Here is a 20,761-nt window from a genome sequence, read left to right on the forward strand (position 1 = left end):
GGGTAAGACAAGATATATAGAATTACAAGACAAAAAAAAAAATTACTGTCTCTGTGTCATGGTTGATACAAACTAAAAATCATATGGTTACTGCAGTTATTATCTATGAGCTTAAATCCCTCCATGTCCCCCCACATTTAACAACTTGTCCCATTTTTTACTATTTGAGGTGGTAACCCTTGTAACTAGTCTATTAAGAACTATAAATACCACAAATGAATACTTGTGAGTGTAATCTGTAGAAATTTTGTAAACATTAAAACTATAAAATTGCGTTTGTTTTGTAGTTGTTTTGAAATGAAGTACAACAGTACTATGAGGTATTTTATATAAAGTGAGTGTTAGCATTAAATATGTCTTCATGATGGTTAGAGTACTGTATAAACATTAATATTACCATGGGCTCCTCGCCACCTGTGACTGTCTGAGCTCTGGTTCTTCTGGATTGGGAACTTCGCTGGTGTGGACAACAGGGGAAGATGGTCTTTAGTTTTATTTTTATTGTGAGGACGGGGCAGTGGGTGTACTGGTTGACAAGGATTTAGTGCAAATCAGAGTAGGATGATGGACAGGTGATTTTTTATGATTTCAACAAGGAAAAAATTTAGGATGCAAGGTTAAACAACAGTGTGATTTGCTTTTTAGAAACTGTAAGCTTAATACAATTATTAATAGTAATAGGTCAGAAAGATTATCGTGAGTTTATCCATTTAATTATCTAATGATGTATCAATAGTCAGATTTTTGATGAGTTTGTCTATCTTTCAAAGCCCTACATAAACATGGTTACTGGTTTTATGAAGAGAAAGACTAGCCTCAGCACCCGTACTTTCTGTTGGCTGACCAAAGCCATCACCAAGTTCATCAAGGTGAATCATGTGTAAGAAATGCCAGTGGCTGAATGTGACAGTGTGATGCTGTGACTCAGTGGTGAATGAGGCGTGTCTGACCCAAAGTTTGTTTCTTATTTTCAACCTGGTCGACAAAGAGATGATCCTTTTACTGCTGGCAACTAAGCCACCAATACACCAACAAATGTGCATTTCTCATTCACACCAGCAAGTTCAAAAACCCAATTCTAACAAATTACAGTCCTCAGCATAAATGAGTACACGCCCTTTGAAACGTAACATTTTATACAATATGTCAATGGACACAAAAAATATTAGCAAAATATGCACAGACTCAGTTTAATACAGCATCTGTTGAACTTAGGACAAAAAAACTAAGGTTAATAATATAACTTAGATTACATAATTTTCAGTTTTAGTCAAATTAGAGTGGTGCAAAAATGAGTATACCCCTCTGAAAGTCTCAGAGCAAAGCTACATTTTAAGCTCCAAATGTGGACTTGAACAAACATTCAAGCACAGGAGAGTCTAATGACTCAATCCACAGGTGTCCATCAGACAGTTGGCTACAAAAGGGTGTTACTTAAAGCAAACCCCTTCCCATTTCCTGCTGTCAGCAATGGCACCACATGGAAAAGAAATGACACAAGACAAAAAGACAATTATTTCTTTATACCAGAAAAGTGAAGGTTACAATAAGATCTGCAAAACCTTACTTATTAGTAAAAATACTGTTGCAAAAGTGGTTCAAAAATTTAAAAAAGCTGGAACTACAATCATCTCACAGAAACGTCCAGGTCAGCCATGGAAGTTAAGGAGCTTCTTCTGATGAGAAGGGCTGAAGAAAGTCAACATGCAATTTCCCTGCAAATGTCTAAGGAAGTAGAAAGTCAAAGTGGGGTGACTAATCCCCGTGACACAATACGCTGTAAAGTGAGGAAAGTGGCTTGCACAGGTGTCATCCTCGAAAGAAGCCTCTCCTAAAACCCAGTCACAAAAAAGCCCAACTAAAGTTTGCCAGGGCCCATGCTGACAAAGATGAAGGCTACTGGGACTCTATACTCTGGAGAGATGAGACCAAGATCAATTTTTTGGAAGTGATGGCTTCAAAACTGTATGGCGTCGCAAAGGGTGAGAGTGATTCCTTGGCCAAGTATGTCACCTGATCTGAACCCAATTGAACATCTTTGGGGAATTCTGAAGAGAAAAGTTGAGCATCTCTCTCTATCCAACATCCAGTCTCTGAAAGAGGTAATTGTTGCAGAATGGAAAAAGATTGATGTCGCCAAATGTTGCCAACTTGTTCATTCCATGCCTAGAAGACTTGAAGCGGTCATTAAAAATAATGAAGGCCATACAAAGTAATAGATGTAGTAGTTTTTGTTGTGGAGTGTGATCATTTTTGCACCACTCAAATTTCACTAAAACTGAAAATTATGTAATCTAAGTAATATTATTAACCTTAGTTTTTTGTCCTAAGTTCAACAGGTGTTGTATTAAACTTAGTCTGAGCATATTTTGCTAATATTTTTTGCGTTCACTGACATATTGTATAAAATGTTACTTTTAAAAGGTGGTGTACACTTTTATGGTGAGCCCTGTAGGTATCAAAACAGCAGGTGGGGTTGACAACGTCACAGTGATGAAAGCTGTTCTTTTTAAGTACTCTTAAGATCTTCTCGATTTTACTGTGTTCCAAAATGTAATCTTAGTTAATAAGACAAACATTTATGCAGTCAAAAAGCTCCAGATAGCAGCAGTGAAAAGGAAAGTTAACTGCAATATAACCTTGTACTATTTCAGATAGGAAAGTAGCAACCTTTTCTGATAAGAATATTTTTGATACAGGACAAATTGAAAACACCTATATATAAAGTACAGGTATTGTGACAGCAGAGGTTAACTAAATATTGTAGTAATTATGGAAGTAACAGCAGATAGTAGGACAAAAGGGAAGCAGCAGAAAGCATTTTGAAGGGAAAGAGCTCACTGGGAGTTTAGTATAAAAACTGGTTAAAAGGAATGACAAGGGTTTGGGTAAATAAGGAAGAAATATTTTTGGGTTTCAAAGACATGTACCATTAGAGGAGGGGCTTGGGCCTGATCACTGACACCATCTGTCATGCTGGATGAGCGGAGTCTGTTTGTTAGTTGGCTCTGCTGGTGAAGAAAACAGCAAACACTGAAGGGTCATCAAGGCTCGACCATGGTTAATTTCATTTGTACTGTATTTTGTTGTTTTGTTTGGAGTCTCACCAGAGAAGTGCTTGGTCCTGGCATTTCACCATTCGTATCTGTTGTGAGGGACAGTCTCATGTTCAAATCTTCAGAAAACTCTTGAGTAACCGGTGTTGGGGGATGCTGTGGTGTCAAAACAGAAGAAGTACCAGGCAGAGACTGGGCTAAAGTGTCACTGGGATCTTCTTCTGTAATCAGCTCCCAAGACTGTAAGAAAAAGAATACTATTTTTAAAGCGCATCCTAACATTGTTGGACAACGTGTGGTCAGTCTTATTTTACATTATCCAAGTCTCTGGGTTCAAGGTGCTCATTTTCTAAGTCTTCACTGATGTGGCGCCTGGAGCGGAAAACTCTGTGGGCTTCTTGATGAATCTGCCGCTGCTGAGTATCGCTCTCAGTTTCCGAAATAACATCGCTTAAAAAAACAAAACATAACACTTTTGTCTTTATGTCCCATTGTATAATTGGATGATATTTTATAGTTAAACCTACATGTTTGAGGGCCTTTTCCATTGCGTTGAGCGGTTGTTGTGATTGACAAAATAGGTGCGACCCAGGTTATCCACTTTCTCCTCCCAGCCTGGCGGTAAGGGTGGCAGTAGCTGTTGTGGTCGCTGTGAGCCGGAGTCAGCAGAGTCTTCCCAGCCCTATAAAGAAATGTTTGCCAAATATTTTAGTCTGTTTATTTCTGACACAAATTAACAGCGCATAAAAAAAGTGATTAAAATGGGAACTAAAGCTTGGAAAGAGGCCGAATTGGCTGTGAGTGAGTTTTGCATTTTGGAGAGCTATGTTGTGGTTTTTGATGTTATTGTTAATATTTGCAGTAGTTATTTTTGTCTGACTGGGATAAAGTCTAAACCACATAGTGTGCAGACTAAGTTGAGAATGCATGCCACTCTGCCACTACCAAAATTAATACAGAAAAAAGACTTATGGAAGAAAGTGTTTAAGATGATATGTGAGTCAAAGAATGCATTTGAGCAACTTTTGACCAAAAATTATAAAGTTAAATTTGTACTCTTTTTTATGTATAAAAGGAACCCATAAAGCATAAGCTCTGTGATTTTTTTTTGCTTCATAAATAAAGCAAAGCGATGTAAATGACTTTTCCAGTGTCTGACCTGGACAAGAGCTTGCACAGATTCTGGCAGCAAGTAACTGTCTGAATTTTTAGAAGAATAAAGAAGCTCTATTCTCAAACCACACTCGATAAATACAAAATTTCATTACATTTTTCTTCTCAAATAAGAAGAGGTAAAAGTTTATGTAATGGTATTTTGGTTAAGGTAATCAATATTTTATCAGTTTGTCATCTCCTACCTCAGCCTCCTCCCTCACGTCTCCCACCTCATCTTCGTGTCCATCTTGTTTTGGAAGATAAGCCATTTTTAGACGCAGGTAACCCTTCACCCTGGACTTATGACTGGAAATAAAAGATCAACAACATACACCCATTTGGTAACAGTCAACCAAACATACCATACTATTAAACCCATGTTTTAAGACTGAGTCAACGTTCAACATTTTGTTTGTTTTCATTCAATAAGGTCATTCATCTGGTCAACTAACCTTCGGGGTCGCAGGAGGAAGTCTTTAAATGTGTAGGGGCGCTCCATGGCAGGGTCTTCAGTCTGGATAACAAAAGGACTTAAAACAACCATGCTAGTTTTAAGGCATTTGGGTCAACCTTTAATGCCAAAGCATTTTCTGTAATGTGAATAAATATTAGCCATTTGGGGCTGTTGAGAAATTTAGTACCCACCAAGGAGAAAAATTAATGCCTCAAACAAATTTTCTGAATGGTAATAACCCTCACTTTACTATAAGACCATGAAAGTCACTTAATTATATGGTACAATTCAAAATGCAGAACATGTCTTTGCATTACATTATAATATTCTGCAAGTACAATCAAAATGCAGTTAAACTGTCAAAACTGATAGATATTGTATTCTTTCAAAAAATAGCTCAAAGAGCGAGAAACAGATGGAAATCCTCTTGACTATTACACTCAAGTAAAGACAGGCCCTGCATGTCTTTGTTCATTCACCTTTATAAAGGTCAAACACGAAAAGCTACAGATAAGAAAATAGCTAAGTGTTCTACAGTCAAACCGGCAGTACCACTGTCCGTAGGTGTAAATAACTCACCGGCAGATGACTGAGAGGAACATCAACTTGTCCCAGGAAATCATCTCTGGTCTAGAAGAAAGAGTAAAAACATTATTACGTTTTATATGATATGTGTGTTAGGGTAACATACTGCTTTCTGGAACCAAAGAAAACCAGAGTTTACACCTTTTCAAATACAGAAGAGTATACCCAATATTGCCTAAAACTGTCAAAGGTCCAGCCCTGTGGTTTAATTTTTTTTTATTTTTATTTTTTTTATAAATTTAACATATTAACTTTTTAGTAGCCTTTTATCAGCACAGGTTTCTTCAGGTATGCAAATAAAAAGCTTATACTTTAAGGCTTTATAGACCTTTGATTTTATTAGGAGGAGAAAAAAAAACATGTAAAACCCAAAATCCAAATCCACTCGTCATTGCCACAGAAAGAAGACACATCAGCCAAACAAAGGAGTGAGAGGTCAACACAGGAAAAGATGAGTGGGACATTGCCTGAATCAAAGAAGACAATAGATGTGCCCATCCATGTGCTGTAATCAATGGTAAAGTGGAAAAGAGGAAGGACTGACAAAGAATGGGGTTGCACTGGAGAAGCCCTTACTGCTGTATTGTTTACCTGTCCCAGATGAAAAAGCCCATTCTTGGATACAGCCTGTGTAGGACACAACTCATTACAGACAAAAATCAACACTTAAGTACATAATCATTGCTCAAGCATGTTAATTCAGAGTGAAGGCAATCTACTAAAATCTAATCACCTAGGTACAATCAGTGCAATCAAATTATTTCAGTACAGTTAGATTACAGCCAATGTAGAAATCGCTGGATTCACAGTATTTAATACTTAGGTTTATAAGTTAAATGTATATCCCTTCAGAATTGACAAAATATCACTTTTATATTACAATTTTTTTCTTCCAGATAAATTGTGGGTCTGTTATTAACTCTAATAAGCGTTTTAACTAATGACGTGTACTTATAGTCAAGGGTCACAGTTGAGCCAGCAGCTGTCCCAAAGACTAGTTTGGTAACACGCAGATATAAGTAGTAAACCTGTTTGATTACAGTCAACTATAACAAAATAAAGAGATGAGAACATCAAATGCTCTGTTTCTTCACAAAAGGTAAGTGTATTCTGGCCCAATTGCATGAAGTTGCAAACTTCTAAACATAAACAAATGGTTCTAGAGTAATGCACAGCCTAGTTTTTAATAGGAATGTCTCCAAGTTGGGCAATAACAGAGTTCAGTTGAGAATAATCAAAGTGACACAGAACACACCTCTACGAGTTGGTGAACATTAACCATTGGGAGGACTATTGCACTATGTATCTGACACAATTGCTATTAAGTCGATTTATCATAATATAGGCCATTAAATCACTCTTAACGTTGTTTGTTTCACTATGCCTGAGTCAAAGGCATACTGCCTACCCATACTTAAAATCAACAACCACACTTGAGGCTAAAGATAGTAACAGCAAACACTCAGAGCAATGGGCAGAGTTATGGGTATTACCAAACTTTAGTATTACATTTCTCCATGCAAGTGTACTTTCCTGATTGAACTAGCAGCAGCTGGTCAGAAAATACCACAGAAAATTTTCTTTGAGATTTAAGGGAAATAAAGATAAGTATAAGTCAACATAGCTTCACCTCAGCTGTGTACAATAAAGATGGGCGAATATTATAGCAGCACACTGAAATAACAAACCAAATAATAAAGACACATAATGAACAATAAACACATTTACAATAAACACCATATTTTACCTTAGGATCATTCCATGTGGAATCATTGTCAACATTTTGATCTCCTCCTCCAGAATTAAAATATATCTTGAAACGAGGCTTACTTCTTCGTGAGTCTCCACTTAAATTCAACACATAACCATTGGCCCTGTTCCTCTGCTGGGTCTCTGTGCCTGGCTGGTTTTCTTCTGTGTTTACACCCCCAGTTTCCTGACGTTGATATAATTTTGGATAAGAGGAGCTTCTTTCAAGTCTTATTCTGGGGTAGCGCACAATGCGGTTTCTGTTTGAATTGGTTACACTGACCATATTATGTGGTTGCCATTCTTGGTTGTCACTGTGACACTGAGGGTTCTGGTTTTGCTGGACTTGAAAGACTACTCTCTGCGTTTCCCCATTAGCAGTGGAATTATAATCAGAGTTCTGCTGTTGAACACACCAGCCTGCTCCTCCATAAGGAAGGATTCGGACATGTTGGATATCGCTACCATCTGGGGATTTCCTTTGGATACTAATTCCACCAACACTGATACTTGGCTGGGCCCTGCTGTAGACGGTATAGCCATTGGAGCCAATACTGAAGACCCTTCGTTTGGGCAAGTTTGGCTCAGTAAAGCAAGTGGATGAGCTTGGTTCTGGATTGCAGTACGGAGGAGGTGGCTGTAGTGGGACATGCTGGTTTGGAGGTTCAGGATAAGCAGGCGCAGGACCTGGAGGACTGTATGAAGGTGGTGGGACATCATCAGTGCAAATATTGGAATCTCCATTGTTAAATCCATTGGCACGCTGGAGAGAGATGTGCATGGAAGAGCTCTTGGTCGGCCGTGCTTCTGAGGAGGAGGAAAGCTGTGGAATAAACATAGATGAACTGCGCTTAAGTGAAGGCTCCGAGTACAGTCGTAAAGTCCTGGTTGGAAAGTTTTCGAAAGGCGACTCCTGGGCATGGGCTGATGCGGTTGGATCACGCTCTCCTGGTGGCTGCTCCTCTGAGTTCTCCTCCAGTATCTCCGGGGCTGTATTACTGCGGCCAGAGCCAAAGTACAAACGCAGACGCTGTGCCATTTTCAAAGGTCCCAGAGCTCACACTTTTACTGTAAAATAGTTTTGAGTTTGTGCCTTGGTTTCCACTTCTATTCTTTTGCCGAGTCTTCTTTCTCTGCCCCTGTCAATTCCACACCCCTCCCACAAACCTTTTCCAGTCAACTGCTCTGAACTGACGTAACACTACGAGCTAAAGGAGCCACAGAGAGAGCAGACAACTTTTTCACTACACACTGAACGGAGGGGCAGAGGGAGTGATAATAAGTGAAAGGGGTAAGGGGGAAAAGGGACTCTTAGCACTACTAAGCACCAGAGACAGACAGCAGAAATAGCCTGAGCCGAGTAAGGGCCAGCATTCCTGACATGATTGGATAAGAGCAGTAGGCGCTGCTGGTTTCTGAGGTGACAGTGGGTTGGAGTCATGTGACCACAAATGGCCACAGCACCTCAAGTTACAAAGCCATACTGCCCTCAAGTGCCAACTGGTACTCCTATTCAATCTTCTGCCCCATTTAACACTCCCAATGGTAAGCACAAACTTCATTCCAACAACTAAGATTCCAAAAAGCATAAAAAGCCATTAAGAGATGAATAAAATAAGATATTAAGTCACTATATCCCATTGTCTGATTCAAAAAGTGCAGTTGTCTTTTTCATAAGGAAAGTTTTTCAAACAAATAAAATGTAGTCAGCCAAGTACTTCTGTGGGTTTTATAGGCTACTCGGTTTGCAGCAAGACACAACCCATCTGGAGGCTGTTCAGACTGGTACACAAATATGAGTCTCTTCACAAACCAGACCTTTAAGAATGAATGTATGCGCTGTGCTCAATAAAAAGGATTATTTAACAAAAGACTAATATGTAGTATGCTTATTTGAGTTCATTTTAAGTTTTGTGATGGTCACAAGAGTACAAAAATCTATTCACCATTCTCACCTTTTCCTACAAGATATCACTCTGAATGTGTTGATAATTTAAACTAACAGAATCCCTTGCTTGTATTGTATCAATAGTTCTGTCTTCCAGCTGTTGATGGACCAAATGGGTAAAAATGGATGACACTGCAGTGTTAAACTGCATGGCACTGGCAAGACAAACAAACAAAGAGAACAGGGGAAGGAGCTAGAGGATGGAAACTGCAACTTGGCAACTCAACATGTGCCCTGAAATGACTCACTGAATACATTCACTGGTTCAGTCAATACATTGACATATTTGAGATTAAAAGGCACTAAATAATGTCAATGTGTAGTCCAATGGCAATGTGCTTAGTTTGTTTAATAACAGAACACTGACAGTTTTACAGGACTACACTAGAAAATATCCTTACACAAGTGAACAAGCTACATGAAGTCATACTTATATACTTGCTAAATTGAGGTAAAGTCATGGTGAGAATATTAAGTTTTTCTATGAAATATACCATCAGTCATTAGGTACAAGAGGACACAGAGCCTTCACCAAGATACTGCACAGTGTTGGAGGAGTCTTCTTGGCACAGACCTAGAACAATATGCGCCTCCTTAGACATATAAGGAGAGGAACGCTGGTGAGACTGGTTCATTTTGCTTGTCTGTGTCAGGCACTAATCTATTGCCACATATGCAAGGGAATGATTGATGATGGTCTTATTTTCTTTATTGTATGCCATATTGGTGAAGTACACTGGAAGATATATATTGGTACATTACCTAATTATGTGTCCAAAAACTCAATAGAAGCTACAAAACTACAACAAATAAAAAACTTTGATCAACACCCACTTGACCATTTTACAGTGGTACCTTGCAGAGAATAGTTGTTTAGTAGATATTTAAATTGAATTGAATGGGCAACTGAAGGGCAGTCCACAATGAATTGCACAATAACACACTTACAAATAATTGAAAAGACAAAGTGACACCATTTTACCACAATCATCATACATGATGAGATTACATTTTTAGACAAAATCACAAAAAACAGAAACAATGAGATACAAGTTGGGAAAAATCTTACCAGACGGTTTTCATCAAATACTTCAAAAAGTAGTCTGTGATTCTGTGGGCAAACCTGAGGCAAGAGAAAAACAATATTCATATGGTAAAACTGAGATTAGCAGTTTGAAGAATAAACTTATTACTCTCAAAACATTTTTCAATAAATGGGAACACACTAGAACTAATTAAGCAGATCGCACAACGCAGTTGAGTTTGAAACCTCCAGCAACTAGTTTAAAAACTGCACTGCATTCCTATTCATCACAAAGGCAAACTGTGTCACGACTTACTACCATCTGGGCTTCAGCGTATTATGGACCTGGTCAGGCTCAGAACAACCTGATTTTTGTTGCTGAATTTATTTGTCACTCCACATATTAAATGTGTTTATCAAACAAATCAGGTGATTAGTGAAATTACTATCAATGACTTTACTCAGAGATACAATCCCCTTGCTTCAGTTTTTAAAAAAGTGGTGAGAGTCTAATAAAACAAAATTTGCATTGAAAACAGCATCTTAGAATCTAACATTATAGATTTGGTATTATTATATGAGCCTCTACAGCTCACATTAGTTCTTTTTGCATTTTGAAACTATACTTGTACCAGTTTTTGAACAGATTGTACATACACGATTATTCTGGTGTTACAATGTGATGTCATAATACATTTTAATACTAAAGGAAAAAGGCTATACATTCAGTTCTTTTGTTCCATGGTAGACCCAAACCCCTACTACATTCACAGAACTGCATTCAACATGTCAACTACCCCAGAACTATATTGTTTTCATACATTTGCTTAGTTATCAGTTTATTTATCCAAAAAAAACTGAGAATCTTCATTCAAGATGTAAGAAAACTTACCCGAAAGTAAAATTCTTCATTCCATTTTGGATTTAGTGTCTGTAACAAAGCATTAAAAACTACGATTAAACCCCTCATAGAAAGGCACATATTCCGATATTACTGACTGAGGACACCAGAGTGTGACACTTTGGAATTGTAAACCTATATGTGCTAAGCATTTAGTTTAGTAGATCTAAATAACACATAAATAACACACTATGACTGGATGGGCAATACACCCATATTCACAGGTTTCAGTTTCTGATCTGATCTGATATATGAGCTGATCTAATATATGATCTGATCTGATATCTGATCTGATATCTGATCTGATATCTGATCTGATATCTGATCTGATATCTGATCTGATATCTGATCTGATCTCATATCATATCATATGAGGCATGGTATGATATAGTATGATATTTGAATATTTTGTTGTGAATTGCTATGGCAATGGTCCCAACTTTTCATCATTCTTAAAACCCAAGGATAGGGTAAAATGCCACCAAAGGTGTCCCACACATTAGGAACTCAGAAGAGCCAAGTATGTGATGCTTTTTCTGCCCCACAAAGCACTGCATTGTCAGCTATTTTTATCCTATAAGCCTAGCATGGCCACTGGCAGCATATGTGTGCCTACATGACTCCCAAGGAGCATTGGCTAGCCTTAATCTGCACTACATGAAAACAACAAGTGAAATGTAAAAAATTGCAGTCTTTACTTTATAGAACAATTTCATTAAAAATGTCAAGTTATTTACTGAACAATAAACAATATGGTAATTGTTGTGACTAGGGCCCGACCGATATGGATTTTGTTGTGGCCGATATGAAACCGATAAAATGGGAGTTGGAGCTGTCGATAGCCGATATAATCGCAGATATATTTAGTGATGTAAAAATTCACTGTAAATCTTGAATTGTTTAAAAAAACTTAGGTTTGGCTCTAGTGGATTTTAAATTGGGTTTATTTAGGCAACATTTATTTTTATTCTGCCTCTTTACCTCATATTTACAGACAGTAGGTCGTCCTAATGGCATTTTTGCATCACATTCTAGCTACTAGTGATGGGTATTCCAGTTCTTTTTACAGAACCGGCTCTTTTGGCTCGGCTCACTAAAAGCAGCTGGCTCTTTCGGCTCCCAAGCAGCTCTTCAGATTGTTTTGTTGCAAGCAGGACTAAACCAGAACTGAACCAGGACTGAGTGTCGGGACTCGGTCTCTATCGCTCTCCTTCTCTCGAGCCCAAGATTAATCCTGGTTTATTTATTTTATGCTGAACTACAGCTAAATATGCACATTTTTTCTATCCTATGCACACACATATTTCTGAAAGTTTTGTTTTCAGCCACTGCCCGCTGTCAAACTACCACGAGTCTGCATGCCGTGTGAAGAGAAAAAAAGTGAAAGAAAGTAAGAGGGTGAGAGAAAGTAAACTACCACCATTAGCCTTTATTAGCCATAAATGCTGCGTAATTAATTATATGCGCAAATTTCATCATTCACAACTCTATTCACAGCTCATTTACATATCACTGTAGGTCCAGTAACATGTATACGGCCAATGTATTCACTTTACAATAGGCCATTAGAAGAGAAAACAGCCTGTTTATGTGTTGGAGCTATAGCAGCTAATCGCTAACCAATAACAAATAACCAAAACTAGCTTCAAAGTCGACATATATAAATGTCTAATAAATGTCCTTTTAATCCTGGCTCAAACTGATTGCCTGTAAAAAGAATGTAATCTCAGTGTTTGGCTCTATGTCTGCGGGTGTAAACAAGCACACGTGAGTGACGTGACTCTGGGGGTGCGTTCAGGGACATTACGGACACAGACACAGACAAATGACTCCGCAGATAAATACTGATGCGGAGATACATATTAGGACATTTATCTGTCTATAAATTGGATTAAATGAACATAATGTAGAGAGTCTAAGCTTTATAATGACGTATAACATGCCCACGTGAAATATCAGCCCATATCAGCAAGCACATTGGCCGATAGCCAATATGTTTCCAGGTGCCCATATCGGCCGATAATATCGTACGACCGATATATCGGCCAGGCTCTAGTTGTGACAGGCCTACTTATGTTTTTCCGAAAAAAATATTGCCCTAGAAGAGACAACTTAGAACTTAATTTAAAATAGAACTGACAAATTCACAGTCAAAAATGTACAGTCAGTGTAATTGTGGTGGGAGAAGATTACCCACACACAAACAGCTAGTCTAATAGAAAGTAAACACACTATCAGATCTGAATAAAACAATGAAGAGGTTTTGCCTCTTCACTGTTTACAAACTAATACTAAAATCCCAGGACCCTGGTATCCTCTGCTCTCTACAAGGTGTGTGCGAGCTGTGTCTGTTCAAGGCTGGTCTTAAAGATCTGTTTTAACCTTATGCATACACTATTCCTGCTACTACTCCTCAACACAACCTATACAAATACCATGTATGCTTTGGGCTTAAGTTGCTTTTACTGATTGATCCCATAAGATGTTTATTCATCATTTTGGCTTTGGGCTTCTTGTGTCTGTTATTGGAGGTCTAAACAAAAGTCAATTCTCTAAATCCACCGCCCAGAAGGTCTAGCTGTATCTCAGTTAATTGTTTGGGATTCATATTGAACTTGCATTAAAAAAGGTATACTCACCTTTTTAATGGTTTTGGTCTGAACTAAGGCAAGTTCTCGGTTTTCATCTGCGACATAAAGGGAGAGCTTCACATAAGGGTCACTGTGGAAAAATAAAAAGACATGACAGTTCTTTATGTGATGCACATAACATTTTTATTTTCTGCACAAATTAGCATATGGATTTAATCAGGGGCAGAACAATAAATAAAGCGAAAAGATCAAATTAATTCTATCAAATTAAACAATTCAAAACCACATATATTACAGCAGGGGAGTTCATAAAATTTTAACAGAGATCGAGGTTCAGGTTTTTATAATGATCAATGATCTTTTTTTTTTTTTTTTTTTTAATCGAGAGGTCTACAGCCAACCCATTGTCAGTAAAAAAATAAATAAAATGTTAGTCATAAAAAAAATCTTGGAAATCAATATGAAGGAAATCAAACTGTGTTTAATTTTTGGTCATATCACCCAGTTTACCATATCACTTGCTCCACATAGTAAAATAAAGATTTACCCATTATTAGTATAGAGTTAGTAATATAGATTTAAAATTTTCATTTTGTTTAGCACTTTTACACCTGTATTTGTTTTTCTGTTCTTCAAGCCCAAAGCTGAAAGATGATTGTACCACAAACAATTCTGCAGATAAAAAACTGCTGCATTTGTAGATTGAGAGATAAAGATGTAATTTAGTATTGACAAAGCAAAAAGTACTAAAAATAGACACTGCAGTAAATATAGACCAGAGCGTATGAGTCAAAGCAATTTGAAATCAGCACCAACTACAATAAATCTCAAATAATTGCGAGACAAAACTGATCTATTCTTTCACTTCAATCGACCACATTAATTCACTGATCTTAATCCTGTAGAGAGGTCAATGTCTGATTCATACCTAATAATGTGTCAAACTTAGCAATCATCGCTTAATTTGTTTTATCCGAGCTGCTCTGAGCACATTGGTCTTGAGGAACACTGCAGCAAAAGACATTATGATTCTAAGTCTGAAATAGTACCCAAGCAAAATGGCTAATTGATGTCTTGGGAAACCCTGTGGCCTTTAATTGTGTGTTTAGATGCATGTGTGATCTGGTGTGACTGCACAAAAACAGTAATTGCAATGCACGGTGCATCTATCTAGTTCTTTAATTAGGAGAGCTGAAGCTGAGGGTCAAAAAGTCTCTGCTAAATCTACTGTATTTAATTCAATATACAATATTATACAATGTTTTGTTAAATTGAGAGTTAAGATTACATGCTGATAGCAGGACAAATTGTTGCAGACAATCATGGAAGATATGGCCTGTTAGTATTAGCATGCCAACAATTTAATTAACAGCTACTTGAAAATTGGACTATATGCCTACACTACAAGGGAAAACAGAATTACAGGTACATTTCATTTTAACTTCTGAATGTTTGTGTTACACTTCAGTACACGGGCAGGTACACAAAGGAAAATAATAACAGACGAGCAGTCACTCTTGAACATTGGACATGCTAAAGATTAACAATTATCTCTCTGCTGTATTCCATGCTTGAGCTATGTAATCTGAGCTATGTAATGTAATTATTACTGAACAGAAAATATTAAATGAAGTGCATTAGTTAATAGACAGTTAGGGAATCACTTATTACCTCTTTGCTCAATGTCTTAGTTTATTATATTGAAGGAATCTAGCTAAATGCAGTTTATTCCTCACAGCTCAAGAATACAGAGGTCCTTTAATAATCAATAGTGGATGATACTGATATGTCCCTCAAAGATATTTGTATATTGCATTATTGCCATTCTTGAGACAGTGATAAGACAGATGTTTCCTAAAATACAGTATATTTTAACTCACCTGGCTCCAATAATATCTTTTTTTGCCAGATCAATTCCTGCAATGACCTTAACCCGCAACACCCTGGTTTCATGCTGCAAAGAAAGACAACACAGGCATTAAATAAAATACTCAACATCCATAAATTCACATTAAAGCTACATAGAATTTGACAGAGGTCATTTGAGGTTCCTATCAGTCACTTGATAATAGTAACAATTTTACCCAAATAGAACCAAATAATTCTGAATGCAATATACAGTGTTTGATTTCTTTACATATGATGGAAATGACAAGTACTTCTGACTTGCAAAGCAAGGTTATTGTGCAATTTCATTCTAATTTAAACTAATGAAAATTAATTTACATATCTATACAAATGTAACTGAATTCTTAAATAGGATATAATTAGCATCAAAATGTAAAGAGCTTCCCCTGTTTGAAGGTCTTGCAGTATTAGCAGTATTAGCAGTGACTTTAATCAAAATTGATTAAAAATGTTCCAGTATGTGCAAAAAAAATCAAGATAATATTATTTTTGGCCATATTGCCCAGCCCTAATTCAGCATTAGTCACATATTTGCACTCTGCTGACCAATGACAACATACAAAACACGTATCACTTTTTTATTATAATAACTGCTGTGCTGATGCATTTATCAATTTCATATTTTGGAAGTAAGTGTTATTTCTTCTTAGTATGGTCTAAAGGAAAGTTTTTATGATTGCAACACTAACAGAATGTTTAAAAAACATGAGGAAACATCGATTATGATTATAGTGCAACTTAAACAATTGTACTTGTTCTAAACTAAATCGTACACATTAAATTCATTAATTACATAATGTACTATATGAGAAATTTAACCCTGCATCTACACACAATACCTTAGAGTAGTTGTGTTGCTTTATAAGATACACAATAGTAAAAAATTAGGCCTATATTATGCGTCGATTATTTCATTATTACAGGTGGTGGTAGTGAAGAGACTTCTGCTATGCATAATAAAATGAAAGAGTAGGGTTTGTCTGCACTTGACACACACACACACACACACACAAGTACCATGGGACTCTTCTGTAGTGTAAACATGTTACATGAGTAATTCAAATGGACACTGAAGGAATGACGGTCTGTCCACTCACTCATAAGCACAGAAATGGACCGGAGGCGGACAGCAGCCACATTAATACTGCGATATGTGGATCTGGGTGATTGCTTGTTAGCCTCACTGTCAGCTAATATCAACGCCGCTCTATGTAACCCTCTATTCCCATCTACCGACCATAGAATAACATATTTAGCTTAATGCTTACCTCGTCCTCTGAAAGTCCATATATTGGCTCGTAATTCGTAGCCATAAAGCCTGCGATCAGCAATGCACAGAAGCCAAAAGGCAGAGCTAGCTAGCTAGCTTTGAACAATAAAGTCCCACTTTGCTCTCTATATTGGTGGCGGTGGTCAAGTTGATGTTACTACCCGATTCTTTGCATAGGGCTTGAGGTTTAACTGTATCCAGAAAGCGTAAACACAGCAGCGTGACCTGTCTGAGACACAACTTTGGGGTATCAAAATCCACAACGCTCTATTTGTTTCAAGAAATACAGAGGGCTTTTGTCAACTCCAAGCTTATCCTGCGAAATTCTGTGACACTTGATTTCCTCCTAAAGCACCAACCAATCGAGTAGTAGCTTAGCATGATGGACAAGGCTCCGGACCAACCACACACAGTGTTATTTTCCCACTGTCCGTGAGTGTCCAATCATATGTGAAGAAGGCGTGGCCAAAGAACTGAGACGCGACTGTTCTGTCCAGTTTTGTGGTGTTTTGTCTATGGGCCTTTCTTCTCTCGATAACAACAAATATATTAAAGGAACTGTATGTGAAATTTTGATTTTAAATTTCAAAGACTTATCTGTGTTCCCAGATGTGTTCAAATTAAATAGCTTTTACTGATATTTTGTTTTAACTATTATTATAATTATTTCAAATAGGCTACATTGGACATGGTGTCCACTTTATTTATATTATAATTTGGTGTTTTTATTCTCAAGACGAAACCAGAAAGCAGCAAAATGAGCCTCACATAGGGTTGTCATTTGGGTTGTTGTTTCCAATGCTGAAATCCCGTTGCTCTACTGTGCTAGAGCAGCATATAAAAGGTTTTGAGCTTTCACGTGAGGCATGGCCTTTCCATTTCTGCAGGCTTAGGCATTAACCCAGGATCAGTTGTGATTATAGTAGTCTACCTAAAAATAAGATCAGTATGACTATCAGTGATTTGCTTTGTGTTAGGTCTATAGCTTAAGAATATTGCAGTTCTGTAATAGACCGTCTTTACTTTACACTTTTGTTTTATTTATTTTTTTATAGGCCTCTAGATTCAGTTCAGAGGTTTGTAGTGTAAATGAGATTATGTAGCTCCTCGGCCCGCCTGTAGGTGTCCCTATCTAGTCGTATACTATTGAATTGTAATCTTTTCACAGTCATATGGTATGCACGGCTCACGTGTTATTTAAAAGAAAACCTAAATAATTAGGCTATTGTGAAATTCTGTATTTGACAACCTAAACACTTACACATGTCAGAAGAAGGTCTTTACTGTGGTAAAACAAAACAAATGCCCGGAGACTTGGAATCTTGAAGAAATAGACTATACACGTAGACATAAATAGACAAGCAATCTGAAAATCTGTTTTACTGCACATTTCCTGCTTTGGGCTAAATAGGGCAGATTATATGACATAATATTAGGCTTAGGCTATCTGTCTTGGACAAAGACGCTATGCCACAGTTCAGTTTTAAATTAGTTAACAAACCACCTGCAAGCAGAATTGTATTGGTTACAATTATATTGCCTTGCATTTAAAGGTGCACTATGTAACTTTTCCACAGGTCCACAATGTTTCCAAGAGGATGTTATTGCTTTACCTGCAATGTTCCACTATACATCATAAGTATTCTTGATGTGGGGTCGCCCTCAGACCGGTCAATCTCTCATCTGACCTGTAACTTGAATCACCTGCTTGTCTTCATTAAGTTGTAAACAACATACCAGGAAACGCAGGAACAACTCCAAGCAGGTGGTGTCCCCTTCCAACACAAAAGATACATAGTGCATGTTTAGGTTACAGCTTTAGGTCTTTCTTAACATGTTCATATGAGATAGTCAGCAGAACCTGTCAGCTTTTAATTATGACTACAAAAATATGTCCTCAAATTTGTTCTCATGATATCCACAAATTTAAATGTAGTTTTAATAATAATAAGACTCTCGGACATTGTTATTGTCTCAAAGGACACCTGGTGCTACTTGTTTATCTTTCAAGAGAGCATTCCTGGCCTCTTGTCTTCTTATTAAATTTATAGCGCTTTACACCCAAAGTGGTATACAATGCATTATTCATTCACTTTATACTTGATGGTAAGCTACCTATTGTAGCCACAGCTGCCTTGAGGGTAGACTGACTGAAGCAAAGCTGTCAATCTACACATTTGGCCCCTCCGACCAACACTCATGTACACACCTTATCCATAATGTGGGAAGTGTCTTAGACACAACAATAGTTTCTATAATAACAGGTCTCCCATCTTTGCTATCTTAGCTTACAAGATCAAACAAGACTGGGCATTGACCTGCCTACCTGATAAATCTATTTCTTCTGCTTGTCAGTGATTTATTTTAGTGTCACTTCCTCAAAAATGCTATGTCCTGTCTATTACCTTTCTGGGCTTCTTGGAAAACAAATGGCCTCAATTTGCATTAAATAATACAGAAAGATACAATATTCAAATTAAAAGATGCCCAAAGGTCTCTTTAGGAAGCTGTTTCTGTCGCCTCTAGGCTCCAGCCTACATCCTCTGCTGCATGGGTTTCCGTGGAAACAAAGTGCATGCAAAACCTTGGTCGGCTGTTTCCCTCTCCTGAAGAGAGCATCTGTTCGTTTGACAATAGACTGTGCTACAATTTTCTGCTGAAGCTCCAGTGTATAATATTGCCCTATGCTATATTTTATAGCAAAGTAAGTCTTATTTTACTGCCATAATTTTAAAGGAGACATATCACGCTTTTTGTGGTATCTAGTATTAAACTATGGGTCTATATGTAGGCCTACAGTAATAATTATTTTACATTTTGTTCATGGTAAACAGGCCTATTTAGACATTATTACATTACCTATCAGTGTTATAGGAGCAAATGATACCTTATAGCTGATGTCATCAACATTTTTTGGTTGTAAATCTAACTTGAGCCACTGAAGTTCTGTTATTCAAGTTATACAGACAGTTGAGCTAATTTTGTGGTGTTAACTAGTCCTCGAATAATTTTAAAATCACAAGCTATAGCTGGCATTATCCAACAGTCATTCACACAGATCAAACACTGAAAAGAGACCATAAATGCTTATACCGATCACAGGTTTTAGGTGTTGTTTAAACCATTTTGTAGGGTCTAAAATCTTATCAGGCTGTGTTTGAAAATGTGCACATTGAGTCACCCCTTGGTGTGATGTCACAAGAAGATAGGTTTTTGATAGATTTGATTGATTCAAACCTGCTTGATAATAGAAACAGGTCCAGTGAAAATAGCTCTACCTCTTCACAGTGAAATTTCAGAGTAAGCAGTAGATTTTCATGTATATGTTTTTATTGTTGAAAAAGTCTAAGTGACATTTTTTTAATCCTACATGTATGACCAAAGTCAGATCTTTTCAAATAATCACAAGCTGATACAGAGCAGTGGGCAGAGATAGGGATAGGTAAACTTTTTGAGTGCTCAAGCCTCAAATGACAAACAATATAGGGTTACTCAAACATGACTAAATCAATTAATACAACTCAAACATGATGGTATAAACTTGCTACTACTGCTTTTGCCTTATGTCTCCTTGCCATAGGCTGTTTAGTTTTGTCAGAGCAGAGGCTTGTCGCATCTTATCTGGACATAGGCCTAACCATTAAAGCTGCCTCCTTTGCCCATAGAGTTAGGCCTACATAGCCTATCTTTCAAGATAGTGAAAGTTTATTATTTCTCAAGCGCAGCCATTCCCAAAGATATATCCGCAATTATGATCTAAATTTATTTAGGGATTGGCTCCACAAAACTAATCTAAGGGCATATAGGCCTAATAATGGCATCACCTTCTGAAGCTACTGTTGAAAAAATATTTTAGGTTTAGATTTTTTCTGCTGATAAATAGAGAAGATGTTAAACTTTGTGATATTTTTTTTTATTTCATGTGGACTGGCACAGAAATTACAGAGTTATTAACAACAAATAAAGTAGGAAAATGGCAATCTGACACAGAAAAATTAGAACTACCTGCACACCAGCTCAAAGCATACTAAACTATAGGATTGCTGAACATATTGCCCATAGGTTACTTCAGATAGACAGAAAATTCCCCAAAAGGCTCAGTAAAGTATAATAAAGTATA

The 20,761-nt window shown here is 37.2% G+C and overlaps 3 protein-coding genes across 11 annotated transcripts in view; 1 reads left to right on the forward strand and 2 right to left on the reverse strand.

The window, feature by feature from the left end:
• Nucleotides 1-301, forward strand: part of LOC129409038 (O-acyltransferase like protein-like) — a 1,950-nt gene extending 1,649 nt beyond the window's left edge. The window contains exon 6 of the mRNA XM_055154190.1: nt 288-301. Within this exon, the coding sequence (XP_055010165.1) occupies nt 288-301 (14 nt within the window). The remainder of the gene's footprint in view (nt 1-287) is intronic.
• On the reverse strand, nt 76-16,964 carry LOC129408979 (E3 ubiquitin-protein ligase NEDD4-like). 9 transcript variants are annotated; one of them, XM_055153959.1, is made up of 14 exons: nt 16,640-16,964; nt 15,344-15,417; nt 13,512-13,593; nt 10,864-10,902; nt 10,017-10,070; nt 5,842-5,877; nt 5,245-5,295; nt 4,664-4,725; nt 4,415-4,517; nt 3,584-3,738; nt 3,371-3,506; nt 3,108-3,296; nt 2,931-3,008; nt 76-457 (listed from the first exon to the last, which is right to left on the reverse strand). In XM_055153959.1, exons 1-14 carry the CDS (start codon nt 16,682-16,684, stop codon nt 326-328), a joined length of 1,236 nt encoding a protein of 411 aa, XP_055009934.1. In that variant the 5' UTR covers nt 16,685-16,964; the 3' UTR covers nt 76-325. The 9 variants fall into 9 exon arrangements, with proteins under 9 accessions (XP_055009934.1, XP_055009933.1, XP_055009938.1 ...); XM_055153958.1 differs by having other exon boundaries at nt 2,931-3,011; XM_055153963.1 differs by lacking the exon at nt 76-457 and adding an exon at nt 1,275-1,458.
• On the reverse strand, nt 5,455-10,005 carry LOC129408981 (uncharacterized). The gene has a single exon (XM_055153964.1). The coding sequence runs from the start codon at nt 8,036-8,038 to the stop codon at nt 6,866-6,868; it is 1,173 nt and encodes a 390-aa protein (XP_055009939.1). The 5' UTR covers nt 8,039-10,005; the 3' UTR covers nt 5,455-6,865.
• Nucleotides 16,965-20,761: the final 3,797 nt, after the last annotated feature.

The sequence above is a fragment of the Boleophthalmus pectinirostris genome, unplaced genomic scaffold, assembly GCF_026225935.1.
Source record: "Boleophthalmus pectinirostris isolate CB_2022bp ecotype Guang Dong unplaced genomic scaffold, ASM2622593v1 HiC_scaffold_18, whole genome shotgun sequence".
In the NCBI taxonomy this organism is placed as follows: domain Eukaryota; kingdom Metazoa; phylum Chordata; class Actinopteri; order Gobiiformes; family Gobiidae; genus Boleophthalmus; species Boleophthalmus pectinirostris.

What these genes read in the sequence shown, in the direction of transcription:
- LOC129408981 (XM_055153964.1), bottom strand. Translation starts at nt 8,038, where the DNA reads ATGGCACAGCGTCTGCGTTTGTACTTTGGCTCTGGCCGCAGTAATACA.
- LOC129408979 (XM_055153955.1), bottom strand. Translation starts at nt 16,684, where the DNA reads ATGGCTACGAATTACGAGCCAATATATGGACTTTCAGAGGACGAG. An exon ending in ATGAAGAATTTTACTTTCGG is followed by an intron (nt 10,071 to 10,863) that starts GTAAGTTTTCTT and finishes CTCTTGCCTCAG; the next exon opens with GTTTGCCCACAGAATCACAG. An exon ending in AACCCAGAGACTTGGATAAT is followed by an intron (nt 3,297 to 3,370) that starts GTAAAATAAGAC and finishes TTTTTCTTACAG; the next exon opens with TCTTGGGAGCTGATTACAGA.